General features: G+C 27.2%; 1 protein-coding gene across 1 annotated transcript in view; it reads left to right on the plus strand.

The window, feature by feature from the left end:
- The window catches only part of LOC129962173 (inactive dipeptidyl peptidase 10-like), a gene marked incomplete at its 5' end in the record, with an annotated part of 691141 nt that overhangs the window by 489048 nt on the left and 179750 nt on the right, over positions 1-22343 (plus strand). Inside the window, one exon of the mRNA XM_056075911.1 lies at positions 3228-3326. Coding sequence (XP_055931886.1) covers positions 3228-3326 — 99 coding nt within the window. The remainder of the gene's footprint in view (positions 1-3227; positions 3327-22343) is intronic.

Genomic DNA, 22343 nt, shown 5'->3' on the forward strand with positions numbered 1-22343 from the left:
ACATTCATTGTTTAGAGAAAACTTTAAAACTTAATTTAAACCAGTGGGTGTGTTCTGCTCACTATTTTATCGCATTCGTACAAAACATGGCATTTGTTTTGTGAAGATTTATAGCTCAGCAATAAAATCGAGTCATTATCTTTTATTTTTTCAAACATTTTCATTTTTTATATTAAGTCTTCAATCATCATGCCAAAATATGAGACCGAATTTCATTTCATGAGCTAAATAATCTCATTTGAACCTTTAAATAGTTCAAATGAGAAATGCTTTAAGATGTGACATTCTTGGAAAAAGATTAGTAGCTCTTTTGTAGTTACTTTTGACTTAGCAAATTCAAGTTGCCATAGATAGACTTATAGAGAGTCACCCTTTTGATATGGTGTAAAATTTCATCCATATTCATAAACGAATGTTAAGAAATAAATAATTTAAGATGCCCAAACATTGGGTTTAATCTCATTTGAACCTTTAGAAAGGTCAAATGAGCAATACTTTAAGATGAGGTAAACTTGAAAATAACTTAGTAAGCTTCTAAATAGGAAAAAAATCATATCGCTTCACAAAAAATATTAAACAAAACAAATTATATAAGATTTTGAAACACTGGGGTTAGCAACAATCTCATTTGACCCTTTAAAAGTGAGTAATGTCTTAATATGTATTAAACTTAGAAAGTGCCTTACATTCAACTAAATAGTAAAAAGAGAATGTTATGTAATAGTTAATCTTAACAGTTTTGCGACGTCTCAGCATTTTCATTTTTTTCTTACAATGTTTACCACTTTTTATCTACATTTCTTGAAGTAAATTCCTAAATTTCATCAACCTACAAACCTCACTTAACGAGTACTTCGCACAATGAGCCAAACAAAATTAAAAAAAAGACTCTTAACGATTGATGTTTCGAAGAATGAGTGGAAAAGAAACAGCGTGACATCACATGTTGGATTGCATTTCATCAGCCAGTTTTGAGGGGTTATTTGAAGACAGTCGTTATACATGAAAAAAGATTTTCTCGAGTAGCATTATCGAACTCGACTCCGAGGGATTTGAGCAAGTGTCGCTGGAACCTTCATCGACAAGATTAATGCTCCTGGTTACGAGATTTTGTATCTTTCCAAGATTGTGGTACTAGAAAGGGATGGCAACGGCATTGAAAACTAGCTCATGGCGGTTCGGAATTTCTGGCTGGTGAACAGCTAGAAATGTTACCAAAGAACATATGGAGTTGTATCACAGCAAAAAGTTATAGATGTTTGGTCTGGAAAGAAGGCAGGTCTCAATATAGCAACAACCTTCGAGTAGAAATACTGGAATTCCAAAAGCCAGGAAAATTATAGCCTCCTACTTTGAAAAACGCCGCCTTAATAAGGAAATAGTTATGCAAGGTGCAAATTCGTTTAACGATAATACTGTCTCATTTTCACGAAATTTTGAAGCGTAGAAAAGACAATTGTTATTAGACAATTTTTCTGCTAATAACAGCATCTAATATAAATATTAAATCACACTATTATATATCTGACTTTTTCCCCCTTTAGAATGGAATGCATTGTTCTATTTAACATGGATTCCTGTGAAAAAATGAGTATTTCGGTTTAAATACAAGATGCTGGAACGAATCATGCTTGTTAATCGAGGTTCACTGCTTTCTACAATTATTATACATGCGATATTTAAAATCAAATCTGACGCTAAATACGTCAAAAAATAAGAAATTATTAAAAATTAGAATGGCTGCTTCAATAAAATATTCTTTAAAATTTTATTTATTAAATGTCTCATTCACTTTTTAGAAATAAATTATGCAGAATGCAGTGTTAATGATGGGAAAATCGAAAGAAGATTTTGAGGAATTTAGACATTAAAGACATTCTTAAGTAATCTAAATTTTCTGCACCGCAATTGAAAGGTCTCTCACATTCGCACTAAAGAAAATACTTGAGGAATGAAAAATAAAATTACAAATAAGCACATAAACATAACAAATCTTCAGTTAAATTTATGAACAGTTACGTTTAAGCATTTTAATCCCATAATCAGTACAATATAATATGATCCTGTAATTTTTCAAAACCAGCAATGGAGTATTGGGAAAGGAAAAGAAAATCCAGCGAATTTTGATCCTTAGAAACTTGCAGCTTAAAAAGAAATATGCTTTGAAATTTTTTAATTAGGAAATAACAATTGCAAAAGCAAATGTCAAGAAAGTATTAATGATTATGTTAATAGTAGATAAAAACAATTTAGCAGAGAATAGCAAATGAAATGCACAGCAGAAAACTATTAAGAGCTTTTGTTGCTTTGTGTCATATTAAGTATACTTAACAAGGATGTATATTTTATGAGGTTATTATCTTCCGGTGGAAACAATTTAGATTCTTTCAATTTCATTCCTTTATTAGAATTCTTATCCTTTCAAAATGAAAAAGAAAATTTAAACTTGGCTTTTAGATTTACATTAAAGTGGCTACTAAAGAAGAAGAAAAAAATACTTCATTGTATGAATCTCATCAAGAAAACCAAATAAGAAACAACAAGAAATAGATGCTATTTGCGAAAATATATTCTAAAAAGTGTTTTCCAAAATTTGCACAAAAGGGAAGTCATTTGAAATTATAATGAAAACAAAAAGTGTTTAATAAGACATTTTTAATCCTTATTTTACGCTTTCATTTTCGTTTCATTTATTTAAAGAGACTTAGCAATGTCATCTCAAACCTTATAAGTTTCTTCTTTGGAATACATAATTATTCTCGATCCAATTGCATTTGAAAAATATTTTATTATAATAGAATTTGTAATTATTAAGACTTAAGCGTAAGCTCATTTGGAATTTATTTTGCAAAATCACCAGATATATTTATTTTAAAAAGTAACCATTATTTAATTTCAAATTTTATTTAATTCTACTTTGTGTATTTTTGTAATTTAATCGCTAAATTCAGTTCTTTAATTAGTTTCTAATAGGTTTTTGAATTTTTATGACAGCATCAAAAACTTAATTCGATGAAATGTATTTGCAGATGTTATATTAGAATATAAATATCGCTTGTTTGTGACTTGTTATAAAATTACTATTGATATGTTTCCAACTGATTTTGATAAGTTTTTAACCTTTTATTGATCCTTGCTTTTTATAAAACAATACAGTCTCTGAAATTAGTTTTAAATTACTTCTAAATTATAGGCAAAAAATAATTTTTTTTCTTTCTTTCGTTTAGAAAGCACGGGACTTGGAAGAAGAGGACACCGGATTAATTTGGCCGACGTTTTGAGCAAGGAATTTGAACCCCGGATATTCAACGGCAGTTGGATTTCGGGTAAGTTTTGTAGTTGTTTCATTTAAATTTATATATATCAAAGCTGAATATTGTAGCAATAGTTCTTTATAGAAGAAACGTTGCATCCATTTCATGAAATTTGTAGTAATATATGTTTGGGTTCATCTAATAAAAATGAATTAAATTTTTAAAATAGAATGTTTTTCAGTACCGTTACATAATGAAATGCATTATCCCAAGAAAATATTATCAGGAAATTAATAAAATTAAAAAATCTCAATCCTATATAAATTTTATAATACAAGTGAATGTATTTAGTTCATCTTTTTGTAAGAAACAACACATTGACTTATACAGTGTTATGAGTGACTTATACAATTTATGACATAATAAATTGCATTATCCAGCGAATGTACTAAGTAAAAGTAAAATTATAAAATGTAAATCCTATATAAATTTCATCACGCAAGTAAATTAAATTAATGTATCTTTTATAATAAACCGCATATTAACTAAATTTTCATTTTTAACATAATATCGTGTTCTTTACTGTATAAAATGAATGGTACCATAAATTAAAAAATAATAATATACAAAAGCAATTTTTAACTGTCAAAGTAACCTGGGATAAAACGACATAAAAAAGGAAAACTTCATAAAAATTAAATGATTCTGTAAGTGTATTTTAGATCAGGTATCAAGAAAAGTCCTTCTTATTAAAGGGTATAATTTTACCTTGTTTTTATTTTAATATTATTATGTGTTTCTTCAAACTAATGGCGTCTCATTATCGCAAATCTTTCACATCATTGATTAAAATATCGGCAAATTTAAATAGTAGATTCTTGGGAAAATTGTCAGCGATGATAGTAAAATCTAAACTCAAAACCGAGATTAAACTTTTAACTGGGTATGACGAATATTTCAATGCAAAAAAGAATTGAATATGAGTTAATTAACCGGTCAATAGATAAATATAACTCTATTCCAAGACTGTCATGTTTATGGATCTTACGAACACTAAATCTACCGTCTTGGTCAAAATTCAAATTTGGCTTGAACCTGAACATTTAGATGCCGACTCGAATGGTTTCTTCGTCGACTGATCATGATCATACAAAGCGAGTTCTGAATATTTTGTTTTTTTGTGAATATTAATTTAAATAAGGTAAACTAAACCAAATACATGATAATTTTGACAAATCTTCGCATAAATAGCTTCCATATAATCAAATGTAACCATTTTTATTCCACATATTTCTAGTTTAACATTCATATCCAAACATAGGTAGGTTCAAATTGTATTTCCATCCTCACGCATTATAAGCCCTGCTGTTCATTTTCTTTCTCCTAATTAATATAAAGTTTCATTAGGAAAAATGACATAATTTCAGATATTTTGGAAAAAGATTTGAAATGCTTTTGATATTGAAATTTTTTTCATTACTAGAGTAATTTTGTCAAATTATTCTTTCATATTGAATAAATCTGTTTCATTAAAATTAATGGATAAATCTCTATATTAGATTAAATGAAAATGACATTCAAGTCAGGCGATTCTCTAGTTTATCGCGAATACATTGATTTGAAGTGAAATCTCGAAGGCATAAAAGGACAGATATGAATAAATGGAAATTTTCATTCATCAATCAGAGACATCAGCTCCTGACATAACCTGATTGTTTATTTCAAATGATTTGTTATCCCAATTATTTAAACAATTCATTAATATCCTAGATAACACATTACATACTCGAGTTTATGGGAAATACTAATAAGAGTTCTCTATGACCTAATTATAGGCTTGGATTCTACGAATAAGCTATTAAAATGGGGTCGGTTAATAATTGCATTGCATCATCTCGTTACGAATCATGCAGCCAATTCTCCTAGTGAATAAATTCTGCTTATAACTATATATTTTAAATTGTCCCAATGATGCGTAGGTCAAATTAGTTTTAAAAAATAGTGAGGTTGAGGGATATAAAAATCATGTTGTATAAAGTCGTTATGAACACATATGCCATGATGAATGATGCGTTTACAATCTTGGAGGGCACGTTTCGGTGATATAAAACTCTTTCCACAATAATCACTTAATGAAAAGCGTGGCCACTCACAGTAGTTTTCTGCCTTTTGTCTCTCACTTACTGCTCAAATATCTGTCTTCGAAAAAACACCTTTCTGTATTAGACATTAACAAGTAATTGAGTAATTGAGAATAGATATAATCCAGATTGTATCCCTATTAACACTACATATTTTCCAATATTTTCTTGAATATTCTTTGATATTCTAAATAATGGACATTATTGTAAGGGTATCGTAACAATGTAGTTGGGCATTTCGTACTAATAGAAATATGATTATCTTGTCTTTCTGATAACACAAAAATATGTTATTGGAATCAACTGAAGTTTATTCACTTTAATCATATTACCATCACCATTCTGTTTTGAATACAGTTTTGGGTTCCTGTAATCCGAAGACTTGTGCAGGTATCTTGATATCCATGCGATATAATAAAGTATTATATATATATATGCGAATGCGATATAAAATTTAATTTTTACATTGAGCTGTCATAACATATTTTTTCTCGGTAGACTTCATACTCTGTTTTGCAAAAAAATTCTTAATTTTATAATGACAGGCTTCTGAAAATCTTTTTTTTTATTAAACTACAAATTTTCAACTTTGAATATGAATTCATCGGATTTTAATGCTAAACTATATTATCCTTCAAACGTATAAATTGGTCATGTATACGCTTGGTTGAACTGGAATAACATTAAGCACTTAGGGTAAAAATTGAATAGCATGCTTGCTGTAATTGCAATACATAAATGAGTCTTTTCTTATTTGAATTTTCAGAATATTTACTGTGACTTCGAATTTATAGTGTTTTTAGTTTTTAATGTTATAAGAAGCGTAATGTCTGCTTTTGAAATGTTGCTTTAAGTGTAATTGTCCTCGCTATAATCAAGTGAGAGAAATAATCATTCTTAAATTTTCATAAACCGAATCTTTATTTCTGATATATTTTACATACATTTGTGTTTACATTATATTAAAAGAATATATGAAAACTCTTAAGAGAATGATTTCCTCACTAAGTTGCTAAAATCGTTTATTTTTAAAATTATAATTCGGCTAATACATAATACACCAACATATTATAATTAATTAAAATATGTTTTTATATCATATTAATTATAATATGTGGGTGCTTTATTGGTCTGATGAAGATGTTTCCATTGATACATTAAAGAAATTCAAAATGAAAATACAAATATAAATAAAAAATCAGTCTTGCTTTTAATAATCTAAAATTAATGTCTTTACGTCCTAAGCAATAATGTCTGAATAATTCAGTTTATTTAATTTTGCTTTTCACTTTATTCTATGTCAATAATTCCAATGATAAATAAAATAAAATACTTAATGCACTAATTAATGTATCTGTGCAGCATTATTGTACTATTACACTTAAAATACAGAGTATTCCATATTCCATTAATTCCATTTTTATGAAGAATTTATTTTTAAAATATATACTTCAATAATTTGCAAAAACTGCTTATAAATGTACCACGATATAATGCTTATCTTTTATTCATTTTATTTTTACATCTTTCTAGAAAATAGGTTTTTTTAACTCTAAAGCTACAGAAATATTTTTTTGCCTATGTTATTTTCATTCAATATGTTTTGATATTTAAATTTTTCGATACCGATTTGAAACATTTTTTTAATTGATAATAATTCGCTTAAAAGTGGAAAGAAATTATATTTCTGCAATTTTAAAATAATCTATTTATCCTAACAGTTATTAAAATCCTCAATGTTTTTAAAACGTGTAACAACTATCTTGAATTATTAAAGATATTAAAATTTTGTTTGATAACTAGTCTGATTTTATACATAAGTTGAAGTCGCACAACTTGATTTTCTTAAAAATTAATAAATTCTATTTTTTTTTTGTGAAGTTTATCTCTTTTGAGAAAAACAACAATTAATGTTGTATAATTCAGAACTAAGTAAAACTGTTGAACAGAAGATTTTATGTTGAAAATTATCAGAGAGTTTTATACTTGTAAGGTTTATTAAGGCAAAAAGAAATTTCCTTTTATGACTGATAAAAAAATCGTAAGAACGCCATTTAGATTATTATTTTTCTCTTTGACTTATTCCGTTACCTACGCCATTTATCTTATTAGAATAGTTTTCTTTTTATTTAAACAATTATAACAAATGATAAATACCTATTTTCATCACATACTTTTTATAGAAAATTATTAAAACGAAATCATTTTTGTTTTTACTCTAATGTATGACATTCTTAAAGTACTGTTTATATTTTTATGCAATATAAAATCAAGCTTTTTCGAAATACATTTAATAATTATAAATGCTTCATTTTTATATCAAAAAAATTTAGATTTTTCTAAATATTTTTCACTTCTTTATTTCTTTTCCATTAAAATTCACATATAAACTTATCAAATGTATAAATAAGCATTTTTGCTTTATTACTATTCTTATTAATTATTTTACTTTCTCATGGAAGTACCGTACTGTTTTTACTATCGATTTTTGAATTTTTGTATGAAATTTGCCGAGGAAAAATATATGCAGTATGTCACTTTTCATTATTCCTCGAAATTCGTTCAGAAAAACGTTCTTTATAAAGTTAAAAACAGCTAAAATATTTTATTAAACATTTCCAAAAACATTATTTTGAATGTTTTTATATATTAAATAAATTGCCTTATAATACATTCTAAGTGGCTTTAATATTTAAAATATTCTAGAACATCTTTTAAACCAATTTTCTAAAAATACGATTTTTTTCCGATTTCTAAAATATATATATATATATATATATATATATATATATATATATATATATATATATATTTGGAAATAAACAGTTTAATGGGTTTTCTGCATAAATGTATAAATAATTTTATTGGAATTATTTATTATAAAATTTTATTTCTATAACGCAAAATAGCGAGAATTTTTTAAAATATATTTTTACTCAAGCATAAATGAAATTTTTTATTTCTTTTTTCAGAAAACTGGACCTTAAAATATTCATTTGTTTTTATTCCTGACTTTCAAAACATTTTTTGATTCGCCTTTATCGTATCACATTTCGTAGATCCTAGTGAAAAAGTTTAGTTTTTATGTTTAAAAAAAGATTGCATAGCTTTGCTGTTTACTGTGTCTTTTGGTTGAAATATATTGAAAAATAATTTAACAGTTTGAAGATTTTAAAAAGTAGAAAATATTTATAAAAAAATTTCAAAAATTTAATAATAAATTAATTTTTAAAATAATAAGCTATATTGTGTAAATGTCCATTTCAAAATTCTAAAAGTATTTTTTGTTTTGTTCATTTTTTAAAAATTTTTGGAAGTATTAAAAATTATCTCATTTGAAGCAAATATTCACTTTAATTCTTTTTGTTAAGCCTAGTTTCAATACAAAGACTACTAAAAAGACAATTTTGAAAAATCTTCAACAAATCTTATATAGGTTTCTGGAATAATTATATTTGATTTCTAAAGAAAATGTTATTTTCCTTTATTATATATGTGAAATAGTCACATGTGGATTTTTAAACTCATTTATTTCATATTTCATCGACGCGAAATGCAATGAAAAATTATATATATATATATATATATATATATATATAAAGATAACGAGATTCAAGCTATTGAACCGAAACACCGTAGTATTGATTTAAACTTGATTTTTTTTAAGTCTGGTTGAATAAACCTATAAGTCACATAATGATAGACATAATTGCCGCTAAAAACCTGATCCTTTAAAGCCTTTAAATATTTTGAATATGTTAAAACATTAATTTAAAGCATAAATTAAAGAAGTAATTATAAATGAATTAAAATTTTTATAGCTATTCTGTTTATCATTGCAAAGAGTAATAATATATTCTTCTCAATTGCTTTTCCATATTATCCGCGCATTTATTTGAAGGAGAATATTGTTACAAAATTGTATTTAAGGATAATTATGAAAATTTGTTTGTATTATGAAAAATTGTCCGAAAATAAATTTGTCGCTGAAAAGCTAGTCTTTTACTTAAAATTACATTAATATAATAATATACTTAGAAATAATTGAGGGAAATCAATAAAAATTTTGATCTAATTTTAATTAATTGGAAATATAATAAAAATTTTCAAAACTTCTTTTGTGATAAGGATGAACTATCTAAAAATAATTTTGTGTTGAATTTGGTAGTTCTAAGTTCAACCCTTGGCCCTATAGAGAGTTTTTAATTATATTTATTTTATTTATTTGTCTTTTTTTTTCAAAAATTACTCCTTAAAGCTGTAAAGAAACTTTTAGAAAATCTGATCTATAATTAATTCTTTGATTTGCTTCCTCAACTTCTAAATTTGAAACTACATAAGATCTATTGGAGGAATAACTCATTATTTTTAACAATCATCAAATGAAGAGGACGATATCTGAAATGTCATTCCATACACTAAATTTCTAAATTCATTACTATAAGAGACATGTACTATAAGAGAGATATCAACAAGTACTTTGTAATCACCTTTAAAGTTTTTTTCTCCCTATGAAAGGGTTATATCTTGTTTACAAATCTATATGCTATTCTAATAGACATGGTGGGTACAAGAAAAGAATGGATGGAATGGGCATTAGTAATTTGGTATTGTTAGGTTTTACATTTATTAGGTAACTGAGTTTGGTATCTTTAAATGAATTCTTTTGTAAACTGAATGATATTTGATTAATATTTAGATATGTTTCTCCCAGTTCCAACGCATATTGTTATTTTTTTTCTTTAAAAGAATATTTCTTAGGATCTTTAAAATATCTTTTAAAGAAATATCAATCCATGCTCTATTTTCGGTAAATATTAATGTATTGCTGAATTATCACTTATGCTTCAAAACAGTACTAAATTTATACGCTTCTGAAACTTTTTTTAATGATAGTTTAAACGCCTGATGTGAGTTACTTCTTTATTAAGGCGCAAATTGCATTCGTGGATAAGAGGTTAACTAATAAGTAAAAAGTTAGTATCTCTGCTAGTGATTTCGTCATGTTGTGGGATCGAATAACACCCATTCTCATAGGCGGGCATATTACCAGCGGGAGAGAGAAGGTCCATTCGGAGTTATCTCAGTTTCAAGCTTCCTACTATTGAGCCGATGATAATTCAATTCCAATAGATGCTTTCAAAGAGTTTGGTGAATTCTATTATAACTGAATAATATAATTTTTTTTCTAGTATTTTCACTTTATATATTTTTTTTATTTTTTTTTCTTTCCTGGCGCATTGTATCCCTTCATAGACCTTGGACTCAAAAGATTTCATTCTTTTTCTGAATTATAAACTGTAAAAATAAATTAATTCCTATTTTCATAATTATATACCTCCATTTAGTTTTTGAGTGGTAATGTGTGGTAATTTTCTCCGAGCATTTTATAATTTATTATTTTATGCCTTAATGTATTTTTCCCATTTATTCTTAAAGCATTTTATCCGATTTCCACGTTTCATACTTATTAAAAGGTAATTATTATTTTATTTTTTAAAATAATTTCTAAAAATATTTAATACAAATTTTATTGTATGCAAATAATTCAAATGACATGAAATTTCTTTTTAAAGGTGAAAAACCAGCAACTATTAGCTAGTTATTCATGTTTCAAAAACAAAATGTGATAAATTGAGATAAGATTTTTTTTTTTTTTTTTTTTTTTTTTTTTAGTTAGAAACATTTCGAATATGATATACCTACGTAAAAGGAATTAAATTTTGTTATATCATAAATTTTTCAAAATGCAGACTAACTATATGTTGTTTTTTATATGGAACATAGAATTAGCCTGCATAGTTAATTAACTATTAATATTATAAAATAAAACCAATGTATAATTAATAAAATATTGACCAACAATTTCAATAAAAAGTAATAAGAATTAAAACTATTATCTTTATAATAAATATAAACGGTTTATATCATTTCAACAAATTTTAGTATAATACCTAAGATTTAAATAAGTAATTAATGGTAAAATATTTTTACAAGCACTCATTTTAATTTTATTTTATACAAACAAAATATTAATGACTAACAATCGTTTATTCGTCATTTTTTAATTTTTTTTATTAAACTTCCACTATCATAATAAAATAATTAAAATGTATATCAGCTAGAAATTAAAGATTGCATTGCATAAATTCTTTGAAGAAAGTACGTCTCAAACAATTTACATTTAAAGCAAAATGACTATTTTTTTGCTTTCATCACGTAAAGCCTATATCGATAAAAAAGATTACCCATTTCATGCTTAAAGAAAGTAACATCACTCTACTGTTACGTTTCAGAATTCGATCGCTTCTATTGAAAAAGAAGAGCGAAAAAATCAAATTAGAATTTGTTCGTGCAATTTATTTTTATAACAGTAACCATATATTCAAGTCCAAGCATTGCAATTCTGTAAACTAAATTTATTGAAAAAAATATTTTATCGGAAAATGTTGTCTACGTCTTTTTCATCATTTTTTGGCAAATAAATCGTTTATCCAGAGAAAAATTCCGAATAAAGTGCAAAAGAAATCCACCATTCCGTAATAACAACTTATCCTCGACACAGTATGAAAAAAAATCCCGTAAAAAACTGGAAAATCTTCAAATCCGATGATACTATCATTGGACTACGCGTTTTATTTTCAATTTTTCTTTTCGAAATTCAATAGCCACAAAACTTTATCTGGACTTGGTTCAAATTTCTATTTCGAGTAGGATTCGAGTTCTTTGATTTTTTTTATTACTTTTAATATATAGGTGCAGAGAAAAAAAAAGTGATAAAACTTACAGTAAAGCATTTCTTCCTGAATATGGCAATTCAGAATATGGGCGTAATTCATAACACTCGTTACAATAAATAGAGGCCTGTATTATATTCTAATGTTAAATTCTAATTTTCTTACAGGGGTTATTGGTAATGTAATAGTACAATAATTCCCTTTGCGTTTGAGCTTGATAATGATGAAAAAGAATAATTTTTTTATTCTTCATTCTTGTACAAATTATGCAACCCGAAACCATAGAATTTCAATCTTCGAATGAATTATATTATCTATGTTTAACGACCCCATGACGATTTTATTCTCTTAAATATATATATAATACCACATGTGATGTTTGATTAAAAATGTTTTCTTCTTTCCTTTTTGTTATATTATACAATATTATTACAGTTGCATAACTCGTATGGACTTTTTAATTTAATTAGACTGATTCCGTTTTGAAGTTACATCTTTATGTAAATTCAAAATGAACACTTTGGAACGGAAAACTTTTGTAGGACAATTTTCGAGCCGCTGTCAAATTTTAACTCTACAAAACCAATAACCCATTGATATAGAGGATAGTCCATGAAACGGAGACTCTAATCCGGAATCTCCTGTCTCCAAGCAATACTCTGCAACTACATCACTGTCGATTTTCGCAAACTCACCTTTATTTTGTAGTGTTACAAGCTACTCATATTTTATTATCATATTTAACTATTTAGTGAAGCACTGGACTTAATTTAATAGATTACTAATTTATAAGGTATTGTTTCGAAGAAAAAATATTCAGATATGTCTGACAATTTATATAAGAACAAGAATTTATTGCTAAATTATTGCTATAGAATCAACCCAACATGAACAAAAATCAGGAGAAAGATGATGATCTGGGACAACATTTTGTTTTATAGAAATAAACTAATGTACTACATCATTAAATGAAGCATATTTATCAATATTTTCTTCTTAAATGTAATATTTTATTGGTCTCAATAAACAATTAATTATATAAATAATATGAAAGACATAAAGGTGTAGTTATGGAGCTCTTAAGTAATTATATTTTCAAATAGATTCCCTTACATTAAATATAAAATTATGCGTTTTATTTCCATATAGTTTTATTTGTTATCAGACATATACGAGCGCATTGATCGACTAAAATCTCTATTCAACTTTTACATATTTACAATATTTCAGACTGTAAAAATGCATCCTGTATTTATATTATTTATAAATTAGGATAGACTACTTTGTTATAATACCATCGTTATCATTTCACTCCATCAATCATTAGGCAAAAAAAAAATCAGAAAAATCAGCAGATTCTGAAAGATGAAATGCTCAGATGGGTTGTTATAAGTACTCTATCACTGACATTCAATCATTTGCCATACATAATAAACAATGTAAAAACATCTTTATTTTTAATTTGATTTTTCCACTTTTTTACAACTCTATATGAAATTTTCACTGTTTAAATATTTCAGATCCTTTCCCAAGAGACTTCATCTTCTCCGAGTCCTTTAACTATAGCGGCAATAAAAATATATTTACTTTTAGTACAAACTTAAGGAAGAAAACAAAAATACAATTTATGTGACTAGGTAAATAGAATTAATGCTCTTTATGGATTTTCAGTGTTTATACAGAATCACTGATGCCGAATTTTCAGCTCGGTTATTGCTCTGGTGTAGAAGTGATGTATGAAACAAGAACCAAAAATGTTGGGTGATTTTTCAGACTTATTTATGTACAGGATTAAGAACTGCATTTGACGGTTATAATTATTAATACTGTAAGCAACTTTTAGTTTAGTTGCTTTACTTCCAAATATCCAATCAATATGTACAATTCTTCAGATGAAAAAAAAAAAATGTTGAATGTAATAAATTAAGACGAGGGTTGCCACCTATCTCTTCGCAACAATCTTTGAATCTTTTAATTCATTCTATATGACAGAGACTTACTATATATGTTGACGTTAAAGCTCGAAATCCGTTAATGTGCAGATTACCTAACTAATCGGTAGATTAACTGAATTGCGCCGTTTAAGTGCGGAATCGCGAGTGTTCCACGTTTTGAGTAAGTAAAGTGCACATTAGCGGCTTCCTTATCGTTAGTTCAAAAGTTGGTTTCTCTAATTTTCTTTCTATACTCCTACCCTGGTAGGATTTCAAAAAATGTGACTACAAATCTAAATGCTAAATAAATAGTTGTGCTTGTAGCAAAAACCAGTTACTTTGCAAATCCAAGCGTCACCGATCTTTAGATTGATCTAATAAGTACGCATAATTTTGTCATATATTTCTTAAATTCATTTCCTTAATTGTAATATGTTAAACTGTTTGATTCTTCGTAATGAAATTTCCAGTTGATTGATGATTGATTCTATCAACTAATGTATTGATTATTCGATTGTCTTAATTTAATTCTTTAGATATCAAAAAATAAACATTCAATTTCAGCGCACGGAAATATTGCTGTTTTTCCGGCAAAGATCTTATTTTCACTTTAATGAGTTTTAGCAATTAATGTGCAGATTAACGAATGTCTAATAAGTAATGAACAGATTATCTAGGTAATTCGCAGATTACCGAAATAATTTGAGAAATGAAATAATTTCCCGAACTTTAACAGACAATCCTAGGTAATGTACAGATTAACTTATTTCTGAACTTAACGCTAACATGCATTTGTAACAACGTCGAAAATTTATTGCGAACGAATTTCTGAATTAAAAAGAATATTTACTTTTAAAACACTTATTATATTATCGATGTCATAAACGAATATGTCCTAAGAATATAATACATGGAACTGTATGCGAAATTAAAACTTGAACAGATGATAGTACAGGATGCATGAGACATTGATGTGCGTTTTTGCTTGAATGTGAAGCGAAATACTACTATTTGAAGATTCAATCTATATTAGATTTCATAATATAACAAAGTATCCTATAAAAAAATGCAGATATAGGGTATATATATCTGCCTATATCCTATAAAAGGGTATATCCTATAAAAGGGTATACACATTTCTACAGACCATTTCTTTGGGCGTAAAATAGAAACTCAATTTACAAGCATGCATTCAAGGAATGCGTGAAGTGCTGTGCATCGCAATATTCTCTGCTATGTGTGCTAAATGCAAGTTCATTTTTTAACTTCGCTAAATCCGCAGAATTTATGCAGAAATCCGATCGGAAACCAAGAAATAAAAGGGTTAAATTGAACTGGCTGAAACTATTGGGTGTTTATTAATTTCTAAAGCCCATGCGATAAATCAACAAAAAATTGCAAACCGTTGTCAATTTGGCGATAGACAACTCGGTGTTTGCATAATCTGAAAATTACCAAGTACATTCTATACATTGGCGTTCTAAAGTAATCTGAAAATCGCTAAATAAAACTGGGAATGCAAACACCTTGGCATAATCTTGTCATTCTATGTGTAATTGAGCGTGGGGAGACACAATCTGAATATTGAGAAGTAACACCGGAGTAACAAGTATCGTGCATTGGAATGCTGTCGAAACACAAAGCCCTATACGCAAAACAGTTTTGAGCAACCTTTTGTATTTTCATTAATAAAACAGTGAACTCTATTACTACTACCCAGAATAAAATAAATTTAAAAAACAGTTTCAAAGAACTTACTTTTAATGGTAAAAAAATATTTTAATTATTTGTGATTTTTTTTAATGGAAAAATTCATTATTGTTAATGCTAAGTTACTTAAAATTCGATTTTTTACAAACCTAATATACTGTGGCATCACAGGTATGGAATTAAAATGTAATTAAATTTTTCGAATTATTGATAATCAATCAGTGTTGCCATGTGAATAACATAAATATAGAATAATCCACACCTTTGCAATATCAGAATGTGAATTGAATTAAATTAAATTAAATTGCAAAATTCTATCTTTAAAAGTATTAACCAAATCAATTCAAATAAAATTGTATAAGCATTTCTCAAGAAAATGTTAAGCTCTTTTGAATGCAATAGAATCATAGTTAAATAACGATAAATGTTTTTTTTTTATTTTTATTTATTTTTGTTGGTTAAAAAAGTAATTTTCCAAATGTTTATAATCTATATTAAATTTTATTGCTTTTCTTCAAACGCTTTATTTTTTTTTCGATGCAAGATGTTTTTTATTTAATTGGTTCTAAGTTAAAAGACCTGCATGAAAAAGTCCTATTATGTTTTGCTGAGTATTTTTCTGTGCATATTTTTAAGTCACTGATTCAAAGTAAAATTTTCTATATGAAAAAGACCAATAATGTTTTTTTGTTCTGAATTAATACTTATAATTCTTTTTCATACATTTAAATTGAAAAAAGGATTAATTCAGCTAAAAAATAAAATGTTTGTTACGCAAATCAATAAAATGCTTTTTTTTATTCTAAATATATTTTTATAAATGTATAGTCTGTAAAATAAATTGAGATTGGTTCCTAATTACTATTATGTAAGAGGATTAAAATAAAGTAAAAACATCCTGAATTAATAATAACTTTTTTCCTTATTAGGAAGAAAAAGTCGAAAAAACATGTCGAGCCTAAATTAAAATAAAAATAAAGGACTAGAAATACTCCACAAAAAATTATCAATAGTAGATTTGTGGTCCTTGGACTTCATTTATTTTACTCATTATTAGTATTATATGGTATGGGACTAATCGGATAAAGGTTTAAATACCAAGTAACATTCAAAAATAATTAAAATGTTTTTTGCGAAGGAATTAAATATTTTTTTGTTTAATTTGGTATCATTTTTATTCCGAAAATAGACTAAATAAATATAATCTTCTAGTATTTGAGTAATTCAGAGTGCATTCTGCAAATGATATAGTTAAAAAAACTGAAAATTTTCATTTACAAATAATAAAGACGATTCTCTATTCTGCTATTGTATTAATTCTGCTATTCTGCTATCATATTAATGTTTTATATTTCAAACTCCGAAAGAGTAATAAAATCTTTATTAGATATATCATCACGAAGAAAGGTTTCAAATTTATTTGGTGCCAACTCAGTTGTAATCATTCTCATCAAACCAGCAATTGAAAGCATAAACATAGTGTTAATATAGGATGAAAATGTATCAGTTTTTTTTTTTTATCTCTTCGAAATATGGTATTTAGTTTATATTGTTAAAACAAATCAACAGCATATGACCAGGAATTATTTTTCCGAAGACGCATTAGTGCTTTTGTTTTAAACTCATTTTAAATATAAAGAATTATATTTATCATATAATATATATGATTAAATATAAAGAAGAAAAACAACTTTAAAAGAACAAGAACTTTAAAAGATGGAGCAGTAAGATTTCATAAAGAAAATTAAACTATTGTGGTACAGCAGTTGTGTTAGAATATAAACAAAAATGAATTGTCTGTTTAGTACAGGGTTCTGTTCCTTCTGTTAGAAAAATGATAGTTAATTTCTGAATTCTCAGTTTTTATGAAAATTTTATTTATAATTTTAAAGTAACTGTATTTACTTTTTTATTTTTGTGAAACTATAATTTTGTAAATGGTTTTAACCCTATTTCTTTTATGCTAGAATATCGAAATGTGTCGTATTTCATTTCTATAAAATACATTATTTTAATGTTTATAGAACTTTTAGAATAATTCAAATTAAATTTGATTCATTTTTGAAAGATGTCGTTTGATATGAAAATTTAAAGTGATCTTGACCTACTACTTCTTATAAAAATATATAAACAGCAATATTTTATCTACAAAATAATAAAAAAAAATGTATTTATTGTTGTTAAACTTGATAAATATTACTAACTCTTATAATAGTACATATTTAAAAAAATGGTAATATTTATCTGGTATATTTTAGGTTAACATTCTGAAAATACCAGCTAGATATACGCAGATTTTATTAACATTTTTCTGCTTCATATCTTAATTCGATTTCATTCTCTTGATTCCTAAACTTTTTAGCATTTTATTTTCTAATATAACTTAGAAGACATTTGTGCCTCTAACATGCACGTTATAATTTAGCAATACACTTTATTGCTTGAATATATTGGCACTGAATTCTGTGAAAAATTCATTGTATGTGAAAAGATAAATTACGCAAAAGATTCCAAACGAAACATATCATTTGCTTATTTAAAATGATGAATATAAGTTCTGATTTGGAGTTAATGTAAAAAGAAAAAAGAAATTCTTATTTTTAACGATTTTTTTTTAATATTATATATAACAGTTAAAAAGTCACACTTCATACTATATTTAAAATTTATTAGGAACAATTTTATTTTTAAAATTTAGAGAAAAATTCTGATGCACATAAGTGGTATCCATGTACCATTAATCATTTGGATTTTTAAAGGACCAAAGTATTCTGTCTTTTTCCAATTGATTAAAAAAAGCTGAACAAAATTTGATTAATTGTTAATTAATAAAATTTTATTTCTTAAATAAAATTTAGATGTGCTTACTGCCCAAGAAGTAATTACTTGCAAATCGGTTTTGGCTATGCCGAAAAGTCCTATGTAGATTTATCAATGGCCTTTGCATGATACAATTTTGAGAAAATATAACAAATTAAAATAATTAAAAGGCTGTGAAACCAATGTATAACAATATTATATGATGTATTCTATCTATGATACTTCCATTTAATTCCGGTAAAATTTCTATTTATCTAATGTATTTAGTACCTGCATACAGTCATAGTCACTTCTTAGTTGCACTTGTCTGCAACGGTAATTTTTCCTTTTTTAAAATCGTATAGTTCAACTACTTAATTTCTGTTTCTTGGAAAAATGCACCGCCATTATCCGGATTCTGAGATGTTCAAAAGAAAGGCATTTGCCTCCATTTATAGGTGTTGATACTTGCATTGTTTTCATACTCTGGTAGTTGGGGGAGTAAGGGAGATGGGGAGTAACGATTGAAATGATTACTGGTGTTTTATACTTACAGAATGTGCAACATACAAACCAGACAATACTAATTCTTAAAATGCTAACTCTTTATAGATTACCCCCCCCCTTCTATTAGCAATCCATTCTGAACCAATCCATCGCCTCAAATAGAAGATGTCTCGTGAAGATTGTCTTTGAATTTTTCAACGAAGTCTGGTTTTTGAAATTCGCTAATGTTACTGAATTGTCAGTTTATTGAGTGTACTGACCTCAAATTTCTATAGGTGCTCGTTGTCGTATTTGCTTTTGATGAGAAATTGAGAGGTTACTTCATTTTCCAAATGGGCACTATTAAATCATTCATTTGTTAGATACTACTCCCTTTGGATTGACTACGTTTTCGTCTTTTGGTATAAGTCAAAATGATAGAATAGCGCAAACTATTGAAATTAGAAAAAAAGCTGAAATCATTTCGGAAACTGATCAGATAATGAAATAGTTTGATGTAGTTGAAAAATACGGGATTTCACCGTGTACGAAAGTTACGTTTTTGAAGAAAAAGAACAATGAAGATTTTAAGGAAAAAAGCAAACCAAAAAGATTTAAACTTGCCATAAATGATGTTGACATAATTTCCCTAAGATGGTTCCACGAGATGAGAAAGAAAAACATTTATAATAGTGGGCCAATAATTTTTGAGAAACCGAGAAAATCCAAGCCTTAGCCATTCAACAAAGATTTCAAAGCCAGCAATGGATGACTTACTTCCTTTAGTGAAAGTCATGGTATTATTTTTAAAACTATCACGGGTGGAAAAATGGCAGTTCCGTTTAATGATGCCACATCCTAGAAACGGCGAGAAATAAAGAAAATAGAAAAAGTACATTATCTTAATGATGTGGACAATGTTGATAAAATTGCTTTGTTCTTTCAACTGAACCATTTAAAGGAGGAAAAATTAAATCGAAAACATAGGATGACAGCCTTGCTGTGTTCAAACAATACTGCACTCGATAATCGATAGTATTGAAACCAATAGCCATTAGGAAGTAAGATAATCGAAGATGTTTTTTAAAATATTATAATTTTACTAATTTATGACAAAGCAAATGAGTAGGCTTAGATGACGGAAAAAAATTTACATTTAGCTGCTAGGTGAAGAGAAAATGATAAAGAATACTGATCTTAGAGTTGAGAACTTAATTGCTTAAATACTGCTATTATAACTGGGCCACGGTGGCCTGGTGGTAAGGTCTCGGCTTCGGAACCGAAGGGTTTCAGGTTCGAGACCCGAGTCCACCGAAGAACCGTCGTGTAAGGGGGTCAGTTGCACGTTAAATCCGTCCTGACCAAACGTCCTCCGGCTGGTGTGGCGTGGTGTGGAGAGGGGGGTGCGAGCTCAGGTGTCGTCCTCGTCATCTGACCGTGGTTCAAAATTACGAGATCCGTCCCAAAATAGCCCTAGTGTTGCTTCAAATGGGACGTTAATATAACTAAAACTAAACCAAAAACTAAAACTAAGCTATTATAACTGTCTAACTTACAACACTTTATCAATTTTGAATTCACATTTTCCCAGGAGTATGTTAGATTCCACCCATTCAATGATGGTGCAGGTATTAATCTAAGCGATACTATTTAAAGAATTTTCGCACAGAAAGGTGTTTACAATCTGGATAACAGATTTGCAAATCAGTATGAGAGTTGATGAAAAAATATGCATGTAATTAGCTCTCTGGGGATTGAAATTCTGTGTTAGCATTCACGATCCAAAACTTTTGAAGGATAGCTGCATTCTTTAGAGAAAAAGAATGAAGGAAATAAGACTTCATTAAAATTGCGGAAGAAGAAAAATGCATAGACAGTTTATCCATTGGTTGTTAGTGTTTTAGGAAACTCATCCATTCTCTCTTTTCTGTTGATCGTTGAAGATTTTTAAAGTTTATACAATGTGCATGTGTTAGCTGCGCAAGCGATAAAAATAGTATAACCTAATTACTTTGAGGTGATTAGAATTAGGAGAAAGAGGCAGCTGACTTTTCTCAAAACAAAATGTCGCCTTAGGATGTTAATTAATCCTTAATTATCTATCCTCAGATATAGTTGCCATGGTACTAAATGATTTTAACATGCATCTGAGCTTATTACAAGGTCTTAATATTTGTTGCATGTGAATATTATTTGTAATAAGATGTAAGCAAAAAAATTGAAAAATATTTTATCTAAATATTTTTTTTGTAATATTTTATGAAATACATTTACTTTCATTTTATATCTATACTTTCAAATGAATATATTAGTTTTTAATCTATATCACACTAATAAGAACCCATTCTTTTTAATTTTATTATTTTAATAGACATTAATATGAAACCTTTGAACAGAATTTTGTCTTTTTTTTTCTATTAAACGAATTAGTAATTTTTCTTATTTTATGCATTGTAGGAGAAATAAAAAAAAAAAATGCTTTTTTTTGGAGCACTATCAATTACAACGAGATGAACTAACTGACCAGTCTAAGCCAGTCGGGAATTAACGTTTCCCCCTACCCATTATAGAGATTCTTGAGGTTTCGCTTTACCCCTTCTTTTTCCCTTTTCTTCCTTTCTGATCGAATCGAATAGTATTCCTCTCTTGAAGAGAACCCAGACAATAAGAAAACACCCCCTCAAGGCGAAAAACACAAACCAAACTGGGAATTAACGTTATATTCGGGCCAATTCGCGGATAGCGGATTCAAGTTGAATACTGAATGCGCAAGATAAATGAATAAAAGGAGTTAAGAATCAGAAGGAACGAAAGAGACTGTTAGAATAGAAATAAGTCTAGAATGAGGTTATATAATTATTTTTTATATTCGAGTTATTAATTAGTGCTAGATGAATGAATATTTATCAAGGCTATGAAGCAGCTTATCTATAAAAGTCTTCTGTTATTGGAACAGAAATATAGTGTTGACAATATGCTTAGTTATATTTGAATACTGCACACTAAGGTCTCATTTAATGCTAATATGGTATTCATTTATTAGATGAAACAATTGTGGTTTAAAACCGGTAAAATTGCTAATTTATTGTTTTGAATAATTTCATAATTATATTTTTTATTTGCAATAAAACATTTTTAATATTTTTTATTAATATCGAATCTTTATTTAATAGCATTTTAAACAAGTAATAAAAGAGACAAAATAATGGTAAAAATAATTACATTTAACGCCATAAATATTTACTTTCGTGGGGAAATATATCCTTCGCTGAACATTTTTAT

The sequence above is a fragment of the Argiope bruennichi genome, chromosome 2 (assembly GCF_947563725.1).
Source record: "Argiope bruennichi chromosome 2, qqArgBrue1.1, whole genome shotgun sequence".
NCBI lineage: Eukaryota > Metazoa > Arthropoda > Arachnida > Araneae > Araneidae > Argiope > Argiope bruennichi.